The sequence below is a fragment of the Musa acuminata genome, chromosome BXJ2-3 (assembly GCF_036884655.1).
Source record: "Musa acuminata AAA Group cultivar baxijiao chromosome BXJ2-3, Cavendish_Baxijiao_AAA, whole genome shotgun sequence".
Lineage (NCBI taxonomy): Eukaryota > Viridiplantae > Streptophyta > Magnoliopsida > Zingiberales > Musaceae > Musa > Musa acuminata.
The window spans coordinates 5,385,009-5,403,633 of NC_088340.1; the positions used below are offsets into that span (position 1 = coordinate 5,385,009).

The following is an 18,625-nucleotide window of genomic DNA, read 5'->3' on the forward strand; positions in this document are numbered from 1 at the left end:
ACGTCGCCCGCCAAACTTATATATTTATCGAGGGGCGTGACAGAGAGGCGACGAGCAAAAGGCGCATGATACCGAGAGGACAAACCATGAACAAAACAACTCGACAAATGCTCCCCGAAGAACCAACTTACCACGGCCACGTGTCGAGAAGGGATTGCTAAGGTGTAGTGTAACGACGAGGGTGGGGGTGCATGGGACCGCCCGGGTGGGTTAAACCGGCTCGTGTGCCGTTTTGTTTATTGGCTCGCTGGACACGCGTCGGCGTCTGTAACGGGGTTTGGAGCCCACCTCATCCGTCCCACCGGCGCTTGCCGTACGTGAAGCCGACGATGGCGTGTTACGACGGTCACGTGTCGGTAGCGGCGTACATTCGGAGACGAAATAATTCCTGCAGCTTGGACCGTGCTGCGGCCTGTCGGGCTAAATGCATGAGTTCCCTACTCATCCTTTGATTAAGAAAACTAAATTCATATATATATATATATAACAATGAACCCGATGATTCTTTCAAAATTTCAATAATCTCATCAGTGAATAGACCAGGAAGAGCGGCATTGGTTCATGGGGATAGAACCTTTATAGCTTTTGGTGTTAACTCCTTAGCCTCAAGAACTTTGGTTGGTTCTCCCTCCACGTAGAGGGTTATCTCACTTCGATCATTGATATCATCTATACCAATCACGATGATCTTGTCATCCGTAGGGTGACCGATAGTACAATTCTTTAGAAGGGACAACGAGGGGTGGCCACACCTAACTAGGGAGATAATCAGTTCATAACCATAGGCAAATGAGTTATATCTTAGCCTGATTGATATTTTTTTAAACCCACGACTATATACTAAGCTACCTTATGCATCTTTTATCTCCACCTCGTGTGCCTCTACCTCCTCCAACTTTTGGGAGAGCTCCTCATTAACCTCCATCTTAAAGGTCAACTCTCGAGTTCGAAAAAGGTTGATGTCAACTTCAGCTTTGAGGGCTCTATGATATGTTCTATCCCTATCAATCTTTATTACACTTGTCGACTTCTTCGAGGACTTGACCTCTCTCAGCTTAGCCATCACCACTATCCCTTCTAGCTCATTTACTCAAACTTAGAGTTGGGTGGCTTCCTCTACTGCTAATGCAACTCATCAACCCGAGTTTGAAGTTGGGTCGATTTCTCCTCTTATCGAAACTTTTTGACGACTACATTATCTCGCTCTTTTAGAACCTCAACTTCTTAGAGGAGATGACCAATAGTCATTGAAAACCATGTTGAAACCAAAATCGAACCAACTCAGTGGTTCATCGCTTCCAAACCAAATTGGAATTGACATTGGATGATTCAATTTTGGTTCATAGATTAAAAAAATTAGAACAATCAAGTCTGAAACTGATAGTTTAGGAACCGAAGCTGACGATTTTAGTTTTGGTTTAAGCTACCAAATTTATAATTTTATTTATTATTATTCAAAAATTAAATTTATAATTTTTTATATTTTTAAAATTTTTAATTTAAAAAATAAATAATTAGTGGTTCAAACTGAAATTATCAATTTTGATTTTGGTTCCAGAATGGTTCCTTACTGGTTTGGCTCTAATTCTTGATTTCAAAAAACTTAAACAGTTGGTTTTAGAACCAAAATGATCCATTCCCGAGTAGAAACCATTAATTTCATAACGTTTGAGCTATATATATTCACCTATTTTTGCTTATGATTTGTGTCTGCATTCATTTGCTCATCAGAATTTTTGCCAAAAAAATTAAATATGATTTCTATTTGAAATTTAGATAACAAAAATATACTAATTCTTAAATTAAAAAAACTTGAATCCTACTTGAAGATATTTTAAAATGCTTTTGAAAGTCCTTTTTTTTAATCCCTGCAATCAATTTAAATTTATCTAAAGTAAATTATTTTTATACTATATGTTGGATGATCACAGGTAAAATCTTTTCATGTACTCACATCTATCTGATCTACTTAAATCGAGTTTTGATATGCTTTATTCATATTTATGGTTGATTTTGTTAGGTAAATAGGTACCAATAATAAAATAAATAACATGAAGGGTAATGATCTTGCAATACCTCTTGAAGAATATATATATATATATATAAGAGATGGTCCAAACTCCCACTTGTAAGGAGCATTAGTGTTGTAGCATATTGGAAGTTTCAGAGGAAAGATGCCTTGGAATCTTACAGATTGCAAGTTCCCAAAGTCAGCAAAAAAGTGCTTCAAAGTTCGAGAGAATTTTCCTTTCAAGTTGTAGTATAATACTCCCCTCTTTAATCTTTTCGTGAGATCCAATGCAACCATGCAAAGTTGTGGTGATGGATGAATTGTTGGCATATGATAAAAAATGATTATATGTGCACGTTGGTATGTTTTCTCTGAATATATTTTTTTCTCTTATATATATATAAATATATATAATACTCAATATATATTTTTAATATTCTTTTTCACTAATAAGTTGGTCATATAAATGAAAATCGAGTATTGTTGCAATTTCAAACGATGGTAGATATATGACACGGAACTATGCCTCTAATACGAAGAGGTCCAATATATGCTTTAATATGTGACTTTGAGATAAATCTAAGATATATATATATATATATATATATATATATATATATATATATATATATAGAAAGATCGCTATTTAGATCGGGAGCATCCAAAAGTTTGATATGATCTAATCAAAATCTAATGAACTTGACAAACATAAATGGAGTAAAAGAATTAGAGAAAAGAACCCGAAAATACGTAAATACTAACTTAAGAAATAATTCGGTATACTCCTTTTCGAATAATCACTGAACTCACTCGTCGAGGTTACGAACAAGCGTACTTTACATGGGAGACTAATTAGACCTATCATGGTTTAATTGTAAGAAATCACTGAAACCAACTTGTGTTTCTAAATCATTTTAATAGAAACACAATATAAACTGATGCGGAAACAAAATAGCGTACCTCTTGTCGCCAAAAATTTCTACAGAGGTTTCTTCTTGAACTTTGGTACTTCTCGACTCAGAACTCTCGCTTTAGATGGTATAGGAAAGTCTTTCGCTTCAAAGAGATGATTGAACCCAAGGATCAAAATTCCATCGAGAACATTTATCATCACCAAATCATAACGTTCAATAATTAATTCAATTTTGTAACGTTTATACCATAATTAAGAACTTTAATGATATTAAATATTTAATTTAATAATAACGGTTTCATGCATAAAGAATAAAAAACTGAAATCATTTAAATCATAATAAATGAAGAAATTCATGATAATGAATTATAAATCATAATGAGAACAGTTATATTATTATTAAATTAAATATTTAATAATAACAGTTACATTAATGAACCATCCTCAACTAATTCCACTATCACACGAGACCTCCTTATAAAATAAGCTCATGTTTTAATGTATGAGCGCATGAGAGCGTGGAGCTTCGTTGCAGAACGCATTTGTAATAGTAATTTCCAACTCAATGCTTATGAGATATTAATAATATATGTAAGAACTTGCAGTGATGTTTTGACCACGAATACTAATTATAGTCGAGTGAACCATGAACTTGATTGTGTAAGTCTTTCCCTTCCCTGTCTATAATCCAAATTATTGATTGGGATCAAGATGCATTTTGAGATTTTCACAATTAATGTTTCAGAAAACAATAAATTCTAATAGGAGAAGGAGACCTCATAAAAAAAAAAAAATCTTAAAATTAATAATTTGATTCTTATATAAATATTTTATATATTATTATGTTTTGATGAGGGAGAGTAAGAGTTATACTTGGATTTATGTGAGAGGATATATAAAAATATTTGTGTTTGAATAGAGATAAGTTAAAGGTTTTTTTCGTGGACATAAGTAAAAAGTTGCTGAACTATGTAAATCTTCCATTAACTTCTTGATTGTTGATCTTTCTATTAAAAAAAAATATTTTTTTCTTTTTCTCAGGACAATCAAAGTAAAGATAGATGGAATAAAAAGATAAATCTAAATGAATATTTTACCCAAAAATAGCTGGTACTATTAGTTTTGTTAGCGGATGACATCCTCCATATTCATTTTTATCTATAGGCATCCATTTTATTTAGATGAAAGTATTCTCAAACTTTTATTAAAATGATTTGATCATAAGTTATTCAAAATTCTTAATTTTAATAATTAATTATTATAAATTTTTAAAAATATATAAAAATGATACTAATCATCTTAGAATCACGTTGTAGTAATTCTAAGTTGATTAATATTTTTTATATTTAAAAAAAAATTTATGATAAAATTTTTTGAATAGCATATATCATCAAATCATTTTAGTAAAGTATAAGGACATTTTTATTCAAATAAATAAAACATATTTAGGTAAAAAAACAAAATATGGAGCATCATCCACTGAAAAACCAGTAGTAAGAGTTTTTTTTTCGAAAAAATGTCCGATCAATATTAATTAACTTTTTCAAACAGTAAATTTCAATTCAAGACAATTTACTACCAAGTGGCAATCACCATTTTTTGAAGTATTTACAGTGTTTAATCTTACAATAGAAATCCCTAAAAACTGCAAAAGATCCAGCAAGAATTGCATGATTCTATCACTGTCATCACTACACAATTGATAATTTACTGAGTATTTAGCATCAAGATTTTAAATCTCAATCAAGTAATAATTTCAGTAATATATTATATTACTATGTTGTTAGAGTAGGAAACAGTATACTGATTAATATATATAGATATAATTCAAGCCAATGAAGCTCGAACTTTGGAGAAGTAATATGACAGTTTAGAGGTCTCCAAACACACCCTTATCTCGAGTACTGTCACATAAAACAAAAATTAGATATTGACGTTGTTTTTAGCACAAATGTCATAGATTACAAGTTCTGAGGACAATGGCATTTACATCAAGACCTTCTGATACGTGGTGGCGGTTCTCTTAACTTACAAATACAGGTTCTCCAGAATTCTATCAAAGTGTTCTTTCACAAGAGTGATCATCAACTGTGAGCTAATTCAGGGGATGGCACAAACTTATACTCAATTGAGAACAAAATAAGCAAAGTTGGATGATGAAAATGCCTGTTTAATTCTACCACAAAAGGTGCAGCTGCTTGTTGATGCACTAGGCCACCCATGTAAAAAAGATGATAATAGACAGTCCAACTGTCAGTCTGCAAGTTTACTACCAGGCCATGCTAGAAAGCTATCTTGCGATCCAAATTCCTGCACAAGAGATGTTCGAAGTCAGAATATTGACATAGAAGAACACATGCGACTGAAAAGATCAAGATTCAAAAATCAAGTATGAAATTATGAAGCATACAAGTTGGCTCAGCCGGAAATCTGGAGGAGTATCAAGTTCAATGTTAGCATGGTCAGTGCTGTCTAAATTTTGACATTCTTCCAAGTCCATTTTCAAGGCTTCTGCACCCATGGCAGCATAATCAGATAAGCATAGATTGCTCTTTTTTACTTCTTCACCAGCACAGGAAGATTGACTCTGAAGAAACTCCTCGCAAATAGCAATCCCCTCTGCTAGCTGCTGAGAGTCCAGCAGGTACTGCGATTCACCTTCCCACCATTTTGTATCCTCTGTTGGATGCTCACCTTGATCATCAGGCTTATCACCCTCAAGATGCACATGATGCTCTTCATCTCCAGAATGATGAACATTTGACTATTATACAAGAGTTTCCAGTCAGAGACAACCATATGGATAACATAGCAGAAGAAAATATATTGCAACAGAATTCAACCTTTTCTTTTAACTAAGGTGATAATTTTTCAAAGATTATGTTGGAACAAAAAAGTAGATATACTAATTCAACAATGGGTACCTGACCAGATATCACTTCAAGTCTCTCAACATGGTCTTGCTTATCACCGGAATTCTGTTCAGGAGAACCTGGTACAGCACCTGGAGCAGGGTCTAGCTCAGTAACAACATTGTGGTCTATCTCCATGGTGAGATTTTGTCCATTTTTATCACCTAGATCTTGTCCATTTTTTTCACCTGGCTTGGACTGCTGCTGATAGAATATTTTAGACACAACATATTCACCATCCTTCTCATCTTCCCCTGTGCCCAAATGGTATTGGTGCATTACCCAATTTGTTTTCTCAGGTTTTTCACCCTTTGTTGTGCTCATATACAAAACCATTATCTTCTTGCATCCAAGGTGTCTCCCATCCACAATTACTGGTTTTGTCTTGCCAGTCTTATGCCAGCGAACATCTACAAGATCATCAGTGTTTATCTTCCGCCTTTTCCTTGTTCCAATATTGTATGCCTTGAAAGTCCTATGAAAAAAGTGAGACACACTTCCATCCTGCTTGACACCTACCAGTCAGAAATTATGCACCGATTAGCAAACTTAAATATAACATCCATATATATATATATATATATATATATATATATATATAAAATTGTACATAACCATCTTAATGTCAAATAGAAAAATGAGCTGCCTCCGAAATATATAGGCAACCTGACATCATACCATGAAGCATTAGTTTAAGAGGCAGCGAACAAAGTCTAAAAAGATTCCTTACTCAATCTTTTAAAATTTCAATGATAAAATTCCAGAATGTTCTCATTCTTCTTCTTGCTTCACCACTTTCCATCACCATGACCACACCATCTCTACCAACACCACCATATCCCTTGCTCCTTATCCTCTGCCACTGCAACCTCCACCACCATATTGTCTCAACCATCAGCACCACACTACACCCCAGCATCACATCTTCTAACCTTTTTGTTCCATCACCACTATTGTCCCCTACCTCAACATGGCCAATCTGCCTATTCTAGCACATACTGATGGCTGTGATGATGATGAAGGAAAATGAACAAATGGACAAAGGATGAAAGAGTTTATTTTCCCCAAATCAAAGAGATTTGGGAATATCCTTTTTTTTTGTTGATGACCATGCCTGAAATGGATTATTTGCAATAAAATGCACTATAATCAGTTGGAAAAATCATGATAAGATGGTGAAAAAAGGAAAAGAAAATTTTAAATGTTACCTGGCAGCTTCTTAGGATGAGTGTAGCATATTCCATCTTCTTCCTCAACAGTTAGAATGAATTCATTAATGAAAGGATGTGGTTTTGCATCACCTGTCCCAACTTTTGCCATCAAATGTGATATCAACTCTTGGTCGGATGGATCAAATTTCACACCTTTGGGCAACCCTGGCCATTCCTGGACAACCTGAAGATAGGATAGATTATATTCACGAATTAAGAAAGGTCTTCTTCAGCTATTAAAAATTTAATAATACATCATATCAAATATGGCTTTTGGTTCTCTTTGTCAAAAGTAAACTTCCGATAATAATTCAACAGCTAGCAAATAGCTTTAGTTGACATCTAATATAATCCACCAGAAATATAGAGTAGAATAACCTTGTTGATAAGAGTACCATAATTGCATTCCAACATAAAATACATTGACATCTAAAAAATCGAGCATACATCACTGTTATCTATGACATGGTTGCATCTAGGACAAGCTTTAGTTGGGTTGCTTATCCATTTGACTTTGCTCGGGTCCACTGTAGCAGAGGCATTTTTAATCTTTGTCGCGATTCTTTTACTGTCAATTAACCAAGATGGGCTGCATAAGAAAATTTCATTTTTTAGTCTCAAAGCAGAAAATATTAAATAAAATAAGTTAAGTAATTTATCCAACTATTACTTGCACCTATATTGTCTAAAAGACACAAAAGAGAACAATGAATAACAAACTCCAAGAAATAGAGAAACAAAGTTCATACATTGAACCTTCAATTACCAGTCGCATATGATATTAAAGAAAAGGTAAAACCAATACAGCAAACAGAAAAGACAGCAAAACATATCATATCATGCACCATGGAACATGTTCTGATAGATCTCCAAGTCGTATGAAGCTACTTGTGAAAATAATTATGGAAATAGATTAATTGTCTCAAAATTTCCTTTTATCTTCGTATGGCTTAATATGATTATTTAACTCATTATTCTCAGTTCAAACTATTAAGTTAGATGTTCAAGATTTTCATAAAAGAAGTTAAGTTTCCAGTGATAAAGCAATATACAAAATGAAATTATCAAATTCTCATAATGTAGGGAAAGTGCTCCCCATAATTTGAGATTTTGCTTAAACAAGATTGTAAAAACAGCAAGAACTACTACATAAGTAACATTATTCACACTCCAGAATGTGATGAAAATATGTTACAGACAAGTCAATTTTACGGATGATGATTTTGTTCATTTCTCGATGTTTCATCCAAATATGTATGAGCTACCAATTTTTCAACTCAATGATTCCAAGATACTCAAAAACGAGATAGTTCTTATAATTCTTTTCCCTTGGACACAGGCTTCACAAATGCAGCATAATGTCATGATACATATGCTTAATCCAAATCTTCACCAGTTTCCACTCCCAGCTACCGATTTCTAGCTCAAGGATACTAAACATAAGTACATTAGGACCAACATGCAACATAGTCAGATATCAATAGGCCAAAAGGCATAAACTTTCCCGCAAAAGAATACCAATGTCGGTTGAATTATCACAAGTTGAAGAAGTAAGTGCAACCAAATATTATCTTGATGAGCCTTAAAAATGTGCATAATGCATATGCTACCAATTCTTTTACAAAGTGACCAATATGACCTTGATTGATAATATTAAGGACCTACATCAAGCAGCTATTCTTACAGGGTCCACCTTGGACACAACTATCTTTAAACAATTGCCTTAAATATATAACAACTAATGATTAGATTGGTTCTGTTATATCAGATAACACCATTCAACAATACAAATATGCAGTACTGTTCATCAATGGAAGGAATAGGAATGACATGATTGTCATGTTTTTGGAAAACTATTGTCAATAGAGCTAAGTGGCAGAAAGAAGTGAGACACAAACCAGATATAAATGGGACCATTTCTAATTTTGTCAGTTGTCGTTGCTTTAATTTTAGTTACATACTAGTTTATGAATCTAAAACAGACCCAACTAAAACTTAACTACTTCCTACTTTGTTCAAATCCACATGTTCCCTTCAGTCAGAGATGAAAGTTCTTTTGTTTAATTTTCAGCCAACTTGCAAGCATCTACATGGAGAAACAAACAAGTCCTGATTAATAACATGATTGCATGATCATTCAACTTATTGCCAACCAGTGAAGCAAACAACAAGCATAGGATTTAGCCAAATAAAGCTAAGTAAAAGCTAGATATTTTAAATCAGTCGCTACAATGGTGGTGCATCATTCATTGTGGCATAACTCAAATGAATGTTGATACAATGGTAATAAACAAAATAAATGGATCTTCTCAGATTCTTTTAAAGCTTCATATATGGTGCTTAGGGAAACAAAAATCAGGAAATCACAATAAAGATATTCATGAGAACAAAACACAAAAGCATCTATCTTTTAAATAAGTAGATCTTCTCAGACTCAGCTAAACCTTAACTACTCCCTACTTTGTCTGCAAATCCACGTATTCCGTTCAACCAGAGATGAAAGTTTCTTTGTTTGTCAGACAACTTGTGAGCTTCTCCTTCATGGAGAAAGAAACAAGCCCCGATTAGTAGCATGATTGCATGATCATTCAACTCATGGTGAACCAGTGAGGCAAGCAACAAACGAACTAGGACAACAAGTTTACATGACCCATATTAGGATTTAATTAAATAAAGTCAGGTAAAAGCTAGATCTTCTAAATCAGTTGCTACGATGCATCATTCTTGTAGGCAACAACTGTCAGGAATTTTACCACAACGAGAAGAAACAAAATAAGTGGATCTTCTCAGACACCAACATGACATCAAAATGAACAGTATTCTTCTAGGGCTTCATACACGGTGCTCGGGAAAACAAAGACCAGGAAGTCTCAATAAAGAAGCTTAATGAATCTTCAGACACTATCAATGACATCCGGATCAAAAATGATTCTTCTCCGAGCTTACTAGGAACAGAAACCAAGAAACCCCGGCAAAGATAGTCGTTCAAGAGAATAAACACCAAAAATTAACTTTTAAAGCTATTCGGACAAAAATATGAAAGGCAAATTGTTCGCAGCAGACGAACAACGAAAAAAGGCGCGTTATCGAGATGATCGCTTAGGCGGAGAGCAGACCTGCTCATCCTCGAATGGGGCCGTGATTAAAGAGGGCCGCAGCTTTGATTGAGATTGCCTTGGAGAAGGGAACGGAAAGAGGAGGTAAGGAAAGGGACTCGGAGATCGGAGGAGACTCGTCGCAAGGTACTTTAGGGTTGGGGATCGGTCGGTGTGTGATTAGCAACGGAGCGGAAATTATAGAAATTTGAAGCGACTGTGACTGGGGACTGCAGTTTGTCTTTGATACGACGGCCAACGGCAAAAAAAAGGCGTGGACGTGTCTTTCAAAGCGCGTTCTTTAAGCCAACCCAGTGAAAGACCAGTTTAGGCCTGTTATATATCTTGCGCTTTTATTGGTTGGCCCAAGAGAGATCTAAATGCGTCTTTTTCTTTTTCTGTTTTGGTTCTTTTATTTAATCCTAAAATAGTGAATTAGGTCTACGAAAAAACACGTATATATATATATGCATTTTAAATAAATATATACTTTTCTAAGTTCCAAAAATAGCATATATATATATATATATATTAAATGTTTAAAATTTCTGGATATGTCATTCAATAGGTTAATTACTCTAATCGTGTAAAAAAATAAAAATATATTGAATATTTAGAACATCCTTTACACTTTGGTTGACTATTTGACTTTTCATTTCCTAAATTTAAGTTTAAAGTGCAAAACACAAAGACTATTAATTTAGGATAAATATGTATTTAAAATTTTTAAAAGTCAATGTCATTGATGGCAAATCGTGAAGATTAACCTCAATATATTTTATGTGAAAATTCCAGGATTAAATAAACTAAAATAATGTTTAGATGGGGTATAAAAATTGAATTACTAATTTTGAAGCTGTGTGCAATTTTATTAAAATGAATCTCACCCAACCCGGACGAACCGGTCCAATCGGTCCAGTCGGTCCAACCGGGCCACTACGAACCCTTTATGACGTCAAAGTGGAGGGGCGCTCGTAGGCGTAGAGAGATGAACACGGATATAGCGGCTGCGGTGAAGCCGGAGTACCCGGTGGTCGACCGGAACCCTCCCTTCACCAAGACCGTGGCCAACTTCAACACCCTCGACTACCTCCGCCTTCTCACCATAACTGGAGTCTCCGTCACCGTCGGCTACCTCTCCGGTACACCCTCCATTTCCTCCTTCTCCTCGTCTTTTTATTCTACATTCTCTTAATGTCTAGGATTATTCCTCCTCATCGGTGATTGTGACGATGTTGATCTGGTTGCAGGGATCAAACCCAACGTCCGAGGCCCGTCCACGGTGACTGGCGGCCTCATTGGCGTCTTGGGAGGCTTTATGTACGCTTACCAGAATTCTGCCGGCCGCCTCATGGGTTTCTTCCCCAACGATGACGAGGTGGCTCGCTACAAGTAGTCTGACTGTCACTGTCACCCCTTCTTTTTCGCTCTTCTTTTTGCAATAATTTCCTATAAGAAGTAGGTTTTATCATTGATGGTTACTTGTGCTTTTGTTTACAGACGCCTGTTGTTTTCTGTGGTATAAGTGCCTTAATGTTTAGCAATTATAGTTGTTGGTCATGTCCTGTGAATGTGATACTTTTGGATTCGTACTGGTGCAGAGAAGTTTGGAGTCGAATGAATAAACTTATTTTTTCTGATAAATGAAAATGCATAAATTGTTGATCGATGTCAGGGATTTGGGCAGAATTTGCTTTTGGTTTGAGTTTGGTGCCTAGAGTCACTTGATCATCTTTTTTACTTGGTAGTTCTTTTATCTTGGGTGAGAACTCTGATAACTCTAGATTTGTTTCTTGTGTATAATTGCATATTATATGCATAATTGATGGGGTTTGGAATGTGGCTATTGCTTAAAGTTCTGTAATGTTTATATTATGTAGAGTTATTGCATCAATATATTTCCATTTTGGATACTTTTTTTTGAAGTGCTATGTTTTCTCTTTTGATGATCTTTGTGATTGTTTTTGTTCTGATTCATCAGAAGTTCTTGATATGTTATTCTTAATTTCCTTTCATGTATCTGCATGTTTGTTATGTTCTTAACCAAGTGTATAAGTCTCTTGGCATCGACCGTTCAGATAAAATTGTTGATATAAATATTCATCAAAGTTGTAAACCCACCAGTAATTTGTGAATATTCTTAATTTCCTTTCATATATCTGCATGTTTGTTATGTTCTTAACCAAGCGTTTAAGTCTCTTTGCATCGAGCATTCAGATAAAATTGTTGATATAAATATTTAACTAAGTTGTTAACCTGCCAGTAATTTGTGAATTGCTGTGGAGTTTGTAATAAACTCTTCTTAGATTAAATTTCATGACTTTTATGTGTTGAAGACAATTTTGATTTCCTTCATGAACATATGTTCATATTAGTGGCTCTTTTCCTGTATTTTGTGATCCACAACAATTTCTGCTTCTTTTTTATGTTCCTGTATTTACTTCATTTTATCATACGAATGAGCTGGGCCATTGCATTCGTTCGTCTAATATTTAAGTTCCAGAGTTTTCTTGTTGCTCAGGAGCAAGAAATGGACTAAATATTCAATTATTTATAAACTGGTGGACTTGGTTGCGAGTCACCTTTGAAATTATACTTTTGTCAGGTTGTAAAATTGTTATCTGTTAACTTGATTCTTCCACAAACCTGTCATATTAAGTATTTTGTTATATCAACACCTGAGTTTAGTGTAATTTTCCATGGTACCATGGTCTGATGCTTGAATGGTAGCGAGGTTGATGTGTTAATGATTAATATGATGTACTTATCTAGTCCAGAGCTCCATAGGCATTCTATTAGTCTTCTGAGATGTGAATCTTCATCACTGGGGTGATAGTTGCAGATATCCTTTCAAATTGATACTTGCTATGGGATTCCTCATTTGTGATTTGTTGCAAATATAGAACTATTTGTTTTCCTTTTTCCTATAAACACTAGTTGCTGATATATGCTTAACATGATCTTGGATAGAGATTGGTGTGCGCGCCCGTATGTGTGGTTCTTTTCTATATCAAAATGATAATGATAAAAAAATCATGATGAACATCGAATGAAGTTAAAAAAACTGTATTAATGATTATGCTGCAGCATGGCTTCTTGGGTGACCTTAATGAACATTTTAATTGGTCAATTGAAATGCCTATTCACAAATGTATTAGGGGATGATTGAGAGGTAAGGGCCAAGCAATTGTTGAGCTTTAACAAACTGGATGAGGTGTGGTAGTACCTATCATGATTTCCTGAATGCTTAGATGCAAGTGCCTACTCCTTTTCCTCAGTAAATTTGTGTTTGTATGCAAATGGAGCCAGATATACTTATGCAAAAGGTGTATATCCTTGGCATATTTGCATTAGTATTTGAATCTGGCTATCTAAAATTTTTAGGACACACATGCAGATAAAGGTTGTTTTGAGTTTAAATTTGTCCTAATATCTTATTATATCTACAAGTACCAAGTTTACCTATATTAATGCAAGAAAAAACTGTTTGATTGATTTTTCTATGTATACTATATTCTTTCATCATGTTTCTTTTTCTTTTTGCATTTACTTTGAAAATTGTCTACCTTGGAAATATGATTGACAGATCTACATTAGTTTCTAAATAACATTAACATTTATACATGCCTAAACTCTGATTCTGTTATATTTCTTTTATATATCTGGTTTAGATCTTTACAAAAATATGGTCACAGAATCATGCAGCTGATTGGTATTTTTGTTCTCTTGTATACATTAATTTAGAGTCGATACTAATGTGGTTTCTCCAATATCTGAGCCATATTCATCCTAATTTCATCTCTACTCTTAGGATATTTTAATCGTCGTAATGGTGAATCTAGTTGTATGGTGTTTGAAAACTCATGATAAATTCTTTATTTTATTTTTTGTTTGTTTAGTATGTTATGCTTTTTTTTGTTTAGAAAAATACAGGTTTCTGGTTTTATGTTTTGTTTGAAATAATGGAAAATACTTCAATTAATCTTCTTGTCGGGATAAAGAGTTGAGAAGTCGCAAAGAGGATGCTTTAGAAATGTTTTTTTGGTTTCAAAATCAGAAATAAAAATAAATTTGTTGATCATATAAGGAAGCATCCTGTTCATGAACACAGACAATATCAATAAATATTGCAAACCATGTTCACTTATCTTTGCATTCGCCACACAAATAACTATTGAGCTTCTCTAAATAACTACACAAATAAATCAATTTTACTCTTTTAAGGCACAACCTTATTGTTGAAGATTTCGTACATGACGAGCCAGATAACATTACGTATAGCTAAATAAAATGTTAATTATGCTCAATCCAATAAATCTATCATTCTCAATAAGCCATACGTATCTTAGACTGCATCTCCGCCTGTGGCGATATTACCACTGTGAGGTGCGTCCGGTTGGACTAACTCCTACAACTAACCTATCCGAGCGCCTCTTCCAACTTGGCCTCGACATCTCCGCCTCGCTTCTTAAGCGTCCAACCGACCCAATCGGTTCCTCGGCCGCAACGACAGCAACAATAAGTAGAACCCCATCTTTGCCGTCGCCACCACCAATGGCCGCGTCTCCGTCGACCACATCCGTCGCCGGCGCAGGCCCGCTACTGTCCTTCTCCTCCTCCCTTTCCTCCCCCTCCCGCCGCCTCCTCCTGCCCCTCGTCCGCCGCAGCAGCGGCGGCGCAGGGCGCCGTGCCGCACGGATCCCCGCCATCAGCGCCAAGATCCGGGAGATCTTCATGCCGGCGCTGAGCTCCACTATGACGGAGGGCAAGATCGTGTCCTGGGTGAAGTCCGAGGGCGACCGCCTGTCCAAGGGCGAGAGCGTGGTCGTTGTCGAGTCCGACAAGGCCGACATGGACGTCGAGACCTTCTATGATGGCATTCTTGCCGCCATCGTCGTCCCTGCTGGAGAGTCGGCCCCCGTCGGCGCCCCCATCGGCCTCCTTGCCGAGACCGAGGACGAGGTCCCCCTCGCCAAGGCCCAGGCCCAGTCTCAATCCCAGTCTCAACCCGCACCCGTGACCCAATCCCCTCCTTCTCCTCCCTCCGTTGCCGCCCCTTCTCCTCCACCTCCGCCTCCGGCTCCGGTAGCCACTCCGGTGGCTGTTTCGGAGGGGCCGAGGAAGATCGTGGCCACGCCTTTTGCCAAGAAGCTCGCGAAACAGCACAAGGTGGATATCGGGACCGTGGTCGGGACAGGGCCTTATGGAAGGATCACCCCTTCCGACATCGAGGCCGCGGTTGGAATCCAGCCAAAGGTGCCTGTAAGTTCTCCATCTCCTGCCGTGACTCCACTGCCTCAGTCTCCAGCTCCAAGTGCTGATAGAAGCGCCAAAGCTCCAGCGGCTGCTCTGCCTCCTATTCCTGGCTCCACTGTTGTTCCCTTCACCACGATGCAGGCTGCTGTGTCAAAGAACATGGTGGAGAGCCTCTCGGTGCCGACTTTCCGTGTCGGATATCCTGTGACGACTAATGCGCTTGATGCCCTCTATGAAAAGGTATACTTTTATCTGTCTTTATTTTTTTTTCAAAATTTTTTACTTTTTAATCTAAAAATTGTATTCGGCTACAAGATTCGTTCATTATCTTGTAGGATTGAGATTTTCATTATGATTTATGAGAAGAGGTTTGGTTACACATTTATAGATTACTTTGTTAAATTCCTTACCTGGAATTTTTATCAGGTCAAACCCAAGGGTGTCACCATGACCGTGCTATTGGCTAAGGCTGCAGCTATGGCACTTGCAAAGCATCCGGTTGTGAATGCAAGCTGCAAGGATGGAAAGAGTTTTACTTACAATGAGAGCATCAACATTGCAGTTGCTGTGGCGATTGATGGCGGACTGATAACCCCTGTTCTCCAGGATGCAGATAAGGTTGTAAAAAGATATAGATCGATCACTGGTCAATATCTCTTTTTTTGTTTGTCTGTAATTAATCAGTAATTTTATCTGTACAGTTGGATATTTACTTGCTCTCTCAAAGATGGAAAGATCTGCTAAAGAAGTCTCGTGCTAAGCAGCTTCAACCCAATGAGTACAGCTCAGGTAAATGTTTATCAAGTCTCTCTAGGGTTTGCTTAATGTGTTTTTGGTTTGGTTTTCTTCTAAGTGGATGGTCATTTTTGTCTAGGAACATTTACTGTCTCCAATTTGGGTATGTTTGGGGTGGACAGATTTGATGCTATTCTTCCACCTGGTCAGGTATGTTATGTAGTCGTGATTTTCTGATTGGAATATCAGCTTTTTATAATTGTAGTGACTCATTTAATTTGTTTGATTTGTGTTAAGGGGGCTATTATGGCAGTTGGAGCTTCAAAGCCCACTGTTGTTACCGATGCTGATGGTTTCTTCTCTGTTAAGAGTAAAATGCTGGTATGTTAACATTTTGCTGTCATAGGTATTCTTGCCTGAATGCCGTTAGCTTCTATGGTTTATGCTAATAGTTGCATTGTCTTTGTGTATTTTATAAATTAAGAACTTTTTAATCTGATTGGCACTCTGAAGATACACTAATGTTCGCCTTATATGTATCAGATAGTTTAACACAGGCCATATGCACTGGTTGGTCGAAAGAATTTTACAATTTGTGCCAAAGTTGGTAAAAAAAAAAAAAATCAATTTCACTTTTTTTTAGCTTCCATGTGAAATGGTTATTCCTCTGAGCACTACAATATGTGTTCCTCACTTGTGGTAAACAAATTTAAACATTTCCAGTTGTTATACCATTTTGAGAGAACTTACAACCAACAAGGCTTTGAAATATGGTTTCAGTTTCTATTTCCTGCTAGCTTATCCAACTTCTTATCTTTGGTTCATTAGAGTTCTAGTCAAGGAATTTAGGAAAACAAGATATTGGAAAATTATGAGAAGAATTAAACAAAAAACAAAAAACCTATTGCACACAGTGATTTGTGTAGTCTTACTAATTCTAACCTAAAAGTTGAGTTCTGCATGGAAGTTTTCTTTTTATGTAAAATGTTGGGTACAAGCTTTATCAAATATCGAGGGAGACTTAAAAGGATTTTGTTAAATAACAATTTGAATGGTTTTTTATTTAACTGAGCATATTACTTTGTACATGCAGACCCAAAATAGCTAGCATAATATAAATTGCAGATAAGGGCTCAATTTTTCTCCTCCCATTTTGAACTCAATTAAATTTCTTAAAGACAACTTTTATGTCGTCTTATTTGTGTCTCAGATAAATGACTAATAAAGCCCAAATTGTATATACAACAGAAGACCAATATCCCAAAATAACTATGTGAAAAATGGATGATAATACTTTGAGAATCCCTTTAAGATAGAAATTCCAACAAGAGTTAACCGAACAACTACAGTTCGATTGACTGATCTCAATCAAGAACGTATGTATTGTGGTGTATAGGATATACAGTTTTTTATAGATCAGTACTTGTCCTGCAGATACTATTGTGTAACTAGGACTTCCATTAGTTTCACAGCCAGACCAAGACTATTGTGGATACAGATTGAACTCTGTCCCTCCGAAAGAACCTATGTTAATAGGTGGATATACGAGGGATAGGGGCTGACTGATTTTGTGAAAACTTCTCATGCTATGCCTCAGTTTGGTTTATTTCTGTGTACAAAATTTGTAAGATGAGGTAAATTTACTTGTGTATGAAATTTGTAAGAATGAGGTAAATTTACTTGTGCTTGGTTCATGTGCCATACCACAGGTCCACTTCTGACAAGAGGTTGTTAACCTAATAATATAGTCAGCATGACCTTGACGAAAAATATCATACCAAATGGATCTTGTGAAGCCTATTTCTTTGGAATTAGATGCAATGTTACAGTGGTCTATGGTTTTGTGGTTAATTATTTGATCTATGACTTTTGTTTTGTGGTTGCTCTCAGCTCAATATCTTGTATAAGAATCTCATCAATGTAGACAAGGTTGTTGAGCTTGCTTTCTTATCTGGGATCGTAAAAGGGACCATAAACTCACATCTGCAATTAAGTTTGCTGATTTAAAATAACCCTTGCATGCTAGTAAATAACTTGTGTTTAATGCAAGGCAAATTTATTGCTTGAATTTTTCTAAGATTTGTCTCCTTTTCTTTTCCAGGTGAATGTAACTGCTGACCACAGGATTATCTATGGTGCTGACTTGGCAGCCTTCCTACAGACATTTGCAAAGATTGTTGAGGACCCTGAGAGTTTAACGCTGTAGGTTTTTCTCGCAAATAACTATTTGCACGAGCTATCTGTTGTTTTGGTAGCAGTAGTTGAGAGCTTTCTTGGCATTTTCTCTTCGATAAACAGATTAACCTGTCATTAAGGTATATGCTTCTTGTTGTTGTGTTTGCAAGTGTCCAACTTTGCTAGAAAGTATTAAAGATGTTTGGAAAGTTTTTCAACTTAAATAAAATTTGATATTTCTAAACTACCTAATCAGTCCAAAAGAATGAGATCAATTTTCTTAATTTGTGGTGGTTATTTTTCATGGTTGCCATGAT

At 36.0% G+C, this 18,625-nt stretch overlaps 3 protein-coding genes across 4 annotated transcripts; 2 read left to right on the forward strand and 1 right to left on the reverse strand.

The window, feature by feature from the left end:
• Positions 1-4,829: 4,829 nt before the first annotated feature.
• LOC103977569 (SUPPRESSOR OF GAMMA RESPONSE 1) lies at positions 4,830-10,390 on the reverse strand. Of its 2 annotated transcripts, none has more exons than XM_009393122.3 (6): positions 10,164-10,390; positions 7,495-7,636; positions 7,045-7,231; positions 5,849-6,351; positions 5,335-5,688; positions 4,830-5,234 (listed from the first exon to the last, which is right to left on the reverse strand). In XM_009393122.3, the coding sequence occupies exons 1-6, from the start codon at positions 10,169-10,171 to the stop codon at positions 5,178-5,180; spliced, it is 1,251 nt and encodes a 416-aa protein (XP_009391397.2). In that variant the 5' UTR covers positions 10,172-10,390; the 3' UTR covers positions 4,830-5,177. The 2 variants fall into 2 exon arrangements, with proteins under 2 accessions (XP_009391397.2, XP_018679261.2); XM_018823716.2 differs by lacking the exon at positions 10,164-10,390 and adding an exon at positions 9,492-10,071.
• A 726-nt stretch (positions 10,391-11,116) lies between these two features.
• On the forward strand, positions 11,117-11,811 carry LOC103977570 (uncharacterized). Its single transcript, XM_009393124.3, has 2 exons — positions 11,117-11,284; positions 11,393-11,811. Exons 1-2 carry the CDS (start codon positions 11,131-11,133, stop codon positions 11,536-11,538), a joined length of 300 nt encoding a protein of 99 aa, XP_009391399.2. The 5' UTR covers positions 11,117-11,130; the 3' UTR covers positions 11,539-11,811.
• A 2,701-nt stretch (positions 11,812-14,512) lies between these two features.
• Positions 14,513-18,555, forward strand: LOC135607065 (dihydrolipoyllysine-residue acetyltransferase component 4 of pyruvate dehydrogenase complex, chloroplastic-like). Its single transcript, XM_065098556.1, has 6 exons — positions 14,513-15,638; positions 15,825-16,016; positions 16,100-16,187; positions 16,273-16,343; positions 16,431-16,514; positions 18,235-18,555. Exons 1-6 carry the CDS (start codon positions 14,697-14,699, stop codon positions 18,337-18,339), a joined length of 1,482 nt encoding a protein of 493 aa, XP_064954628.1. The 5' UTR covers positions 14,513-14,696; the 3' UTR covers positions 18,340-18,555.
• Positions 18,556-18,625: the final 70 nt, after the last annotated feature.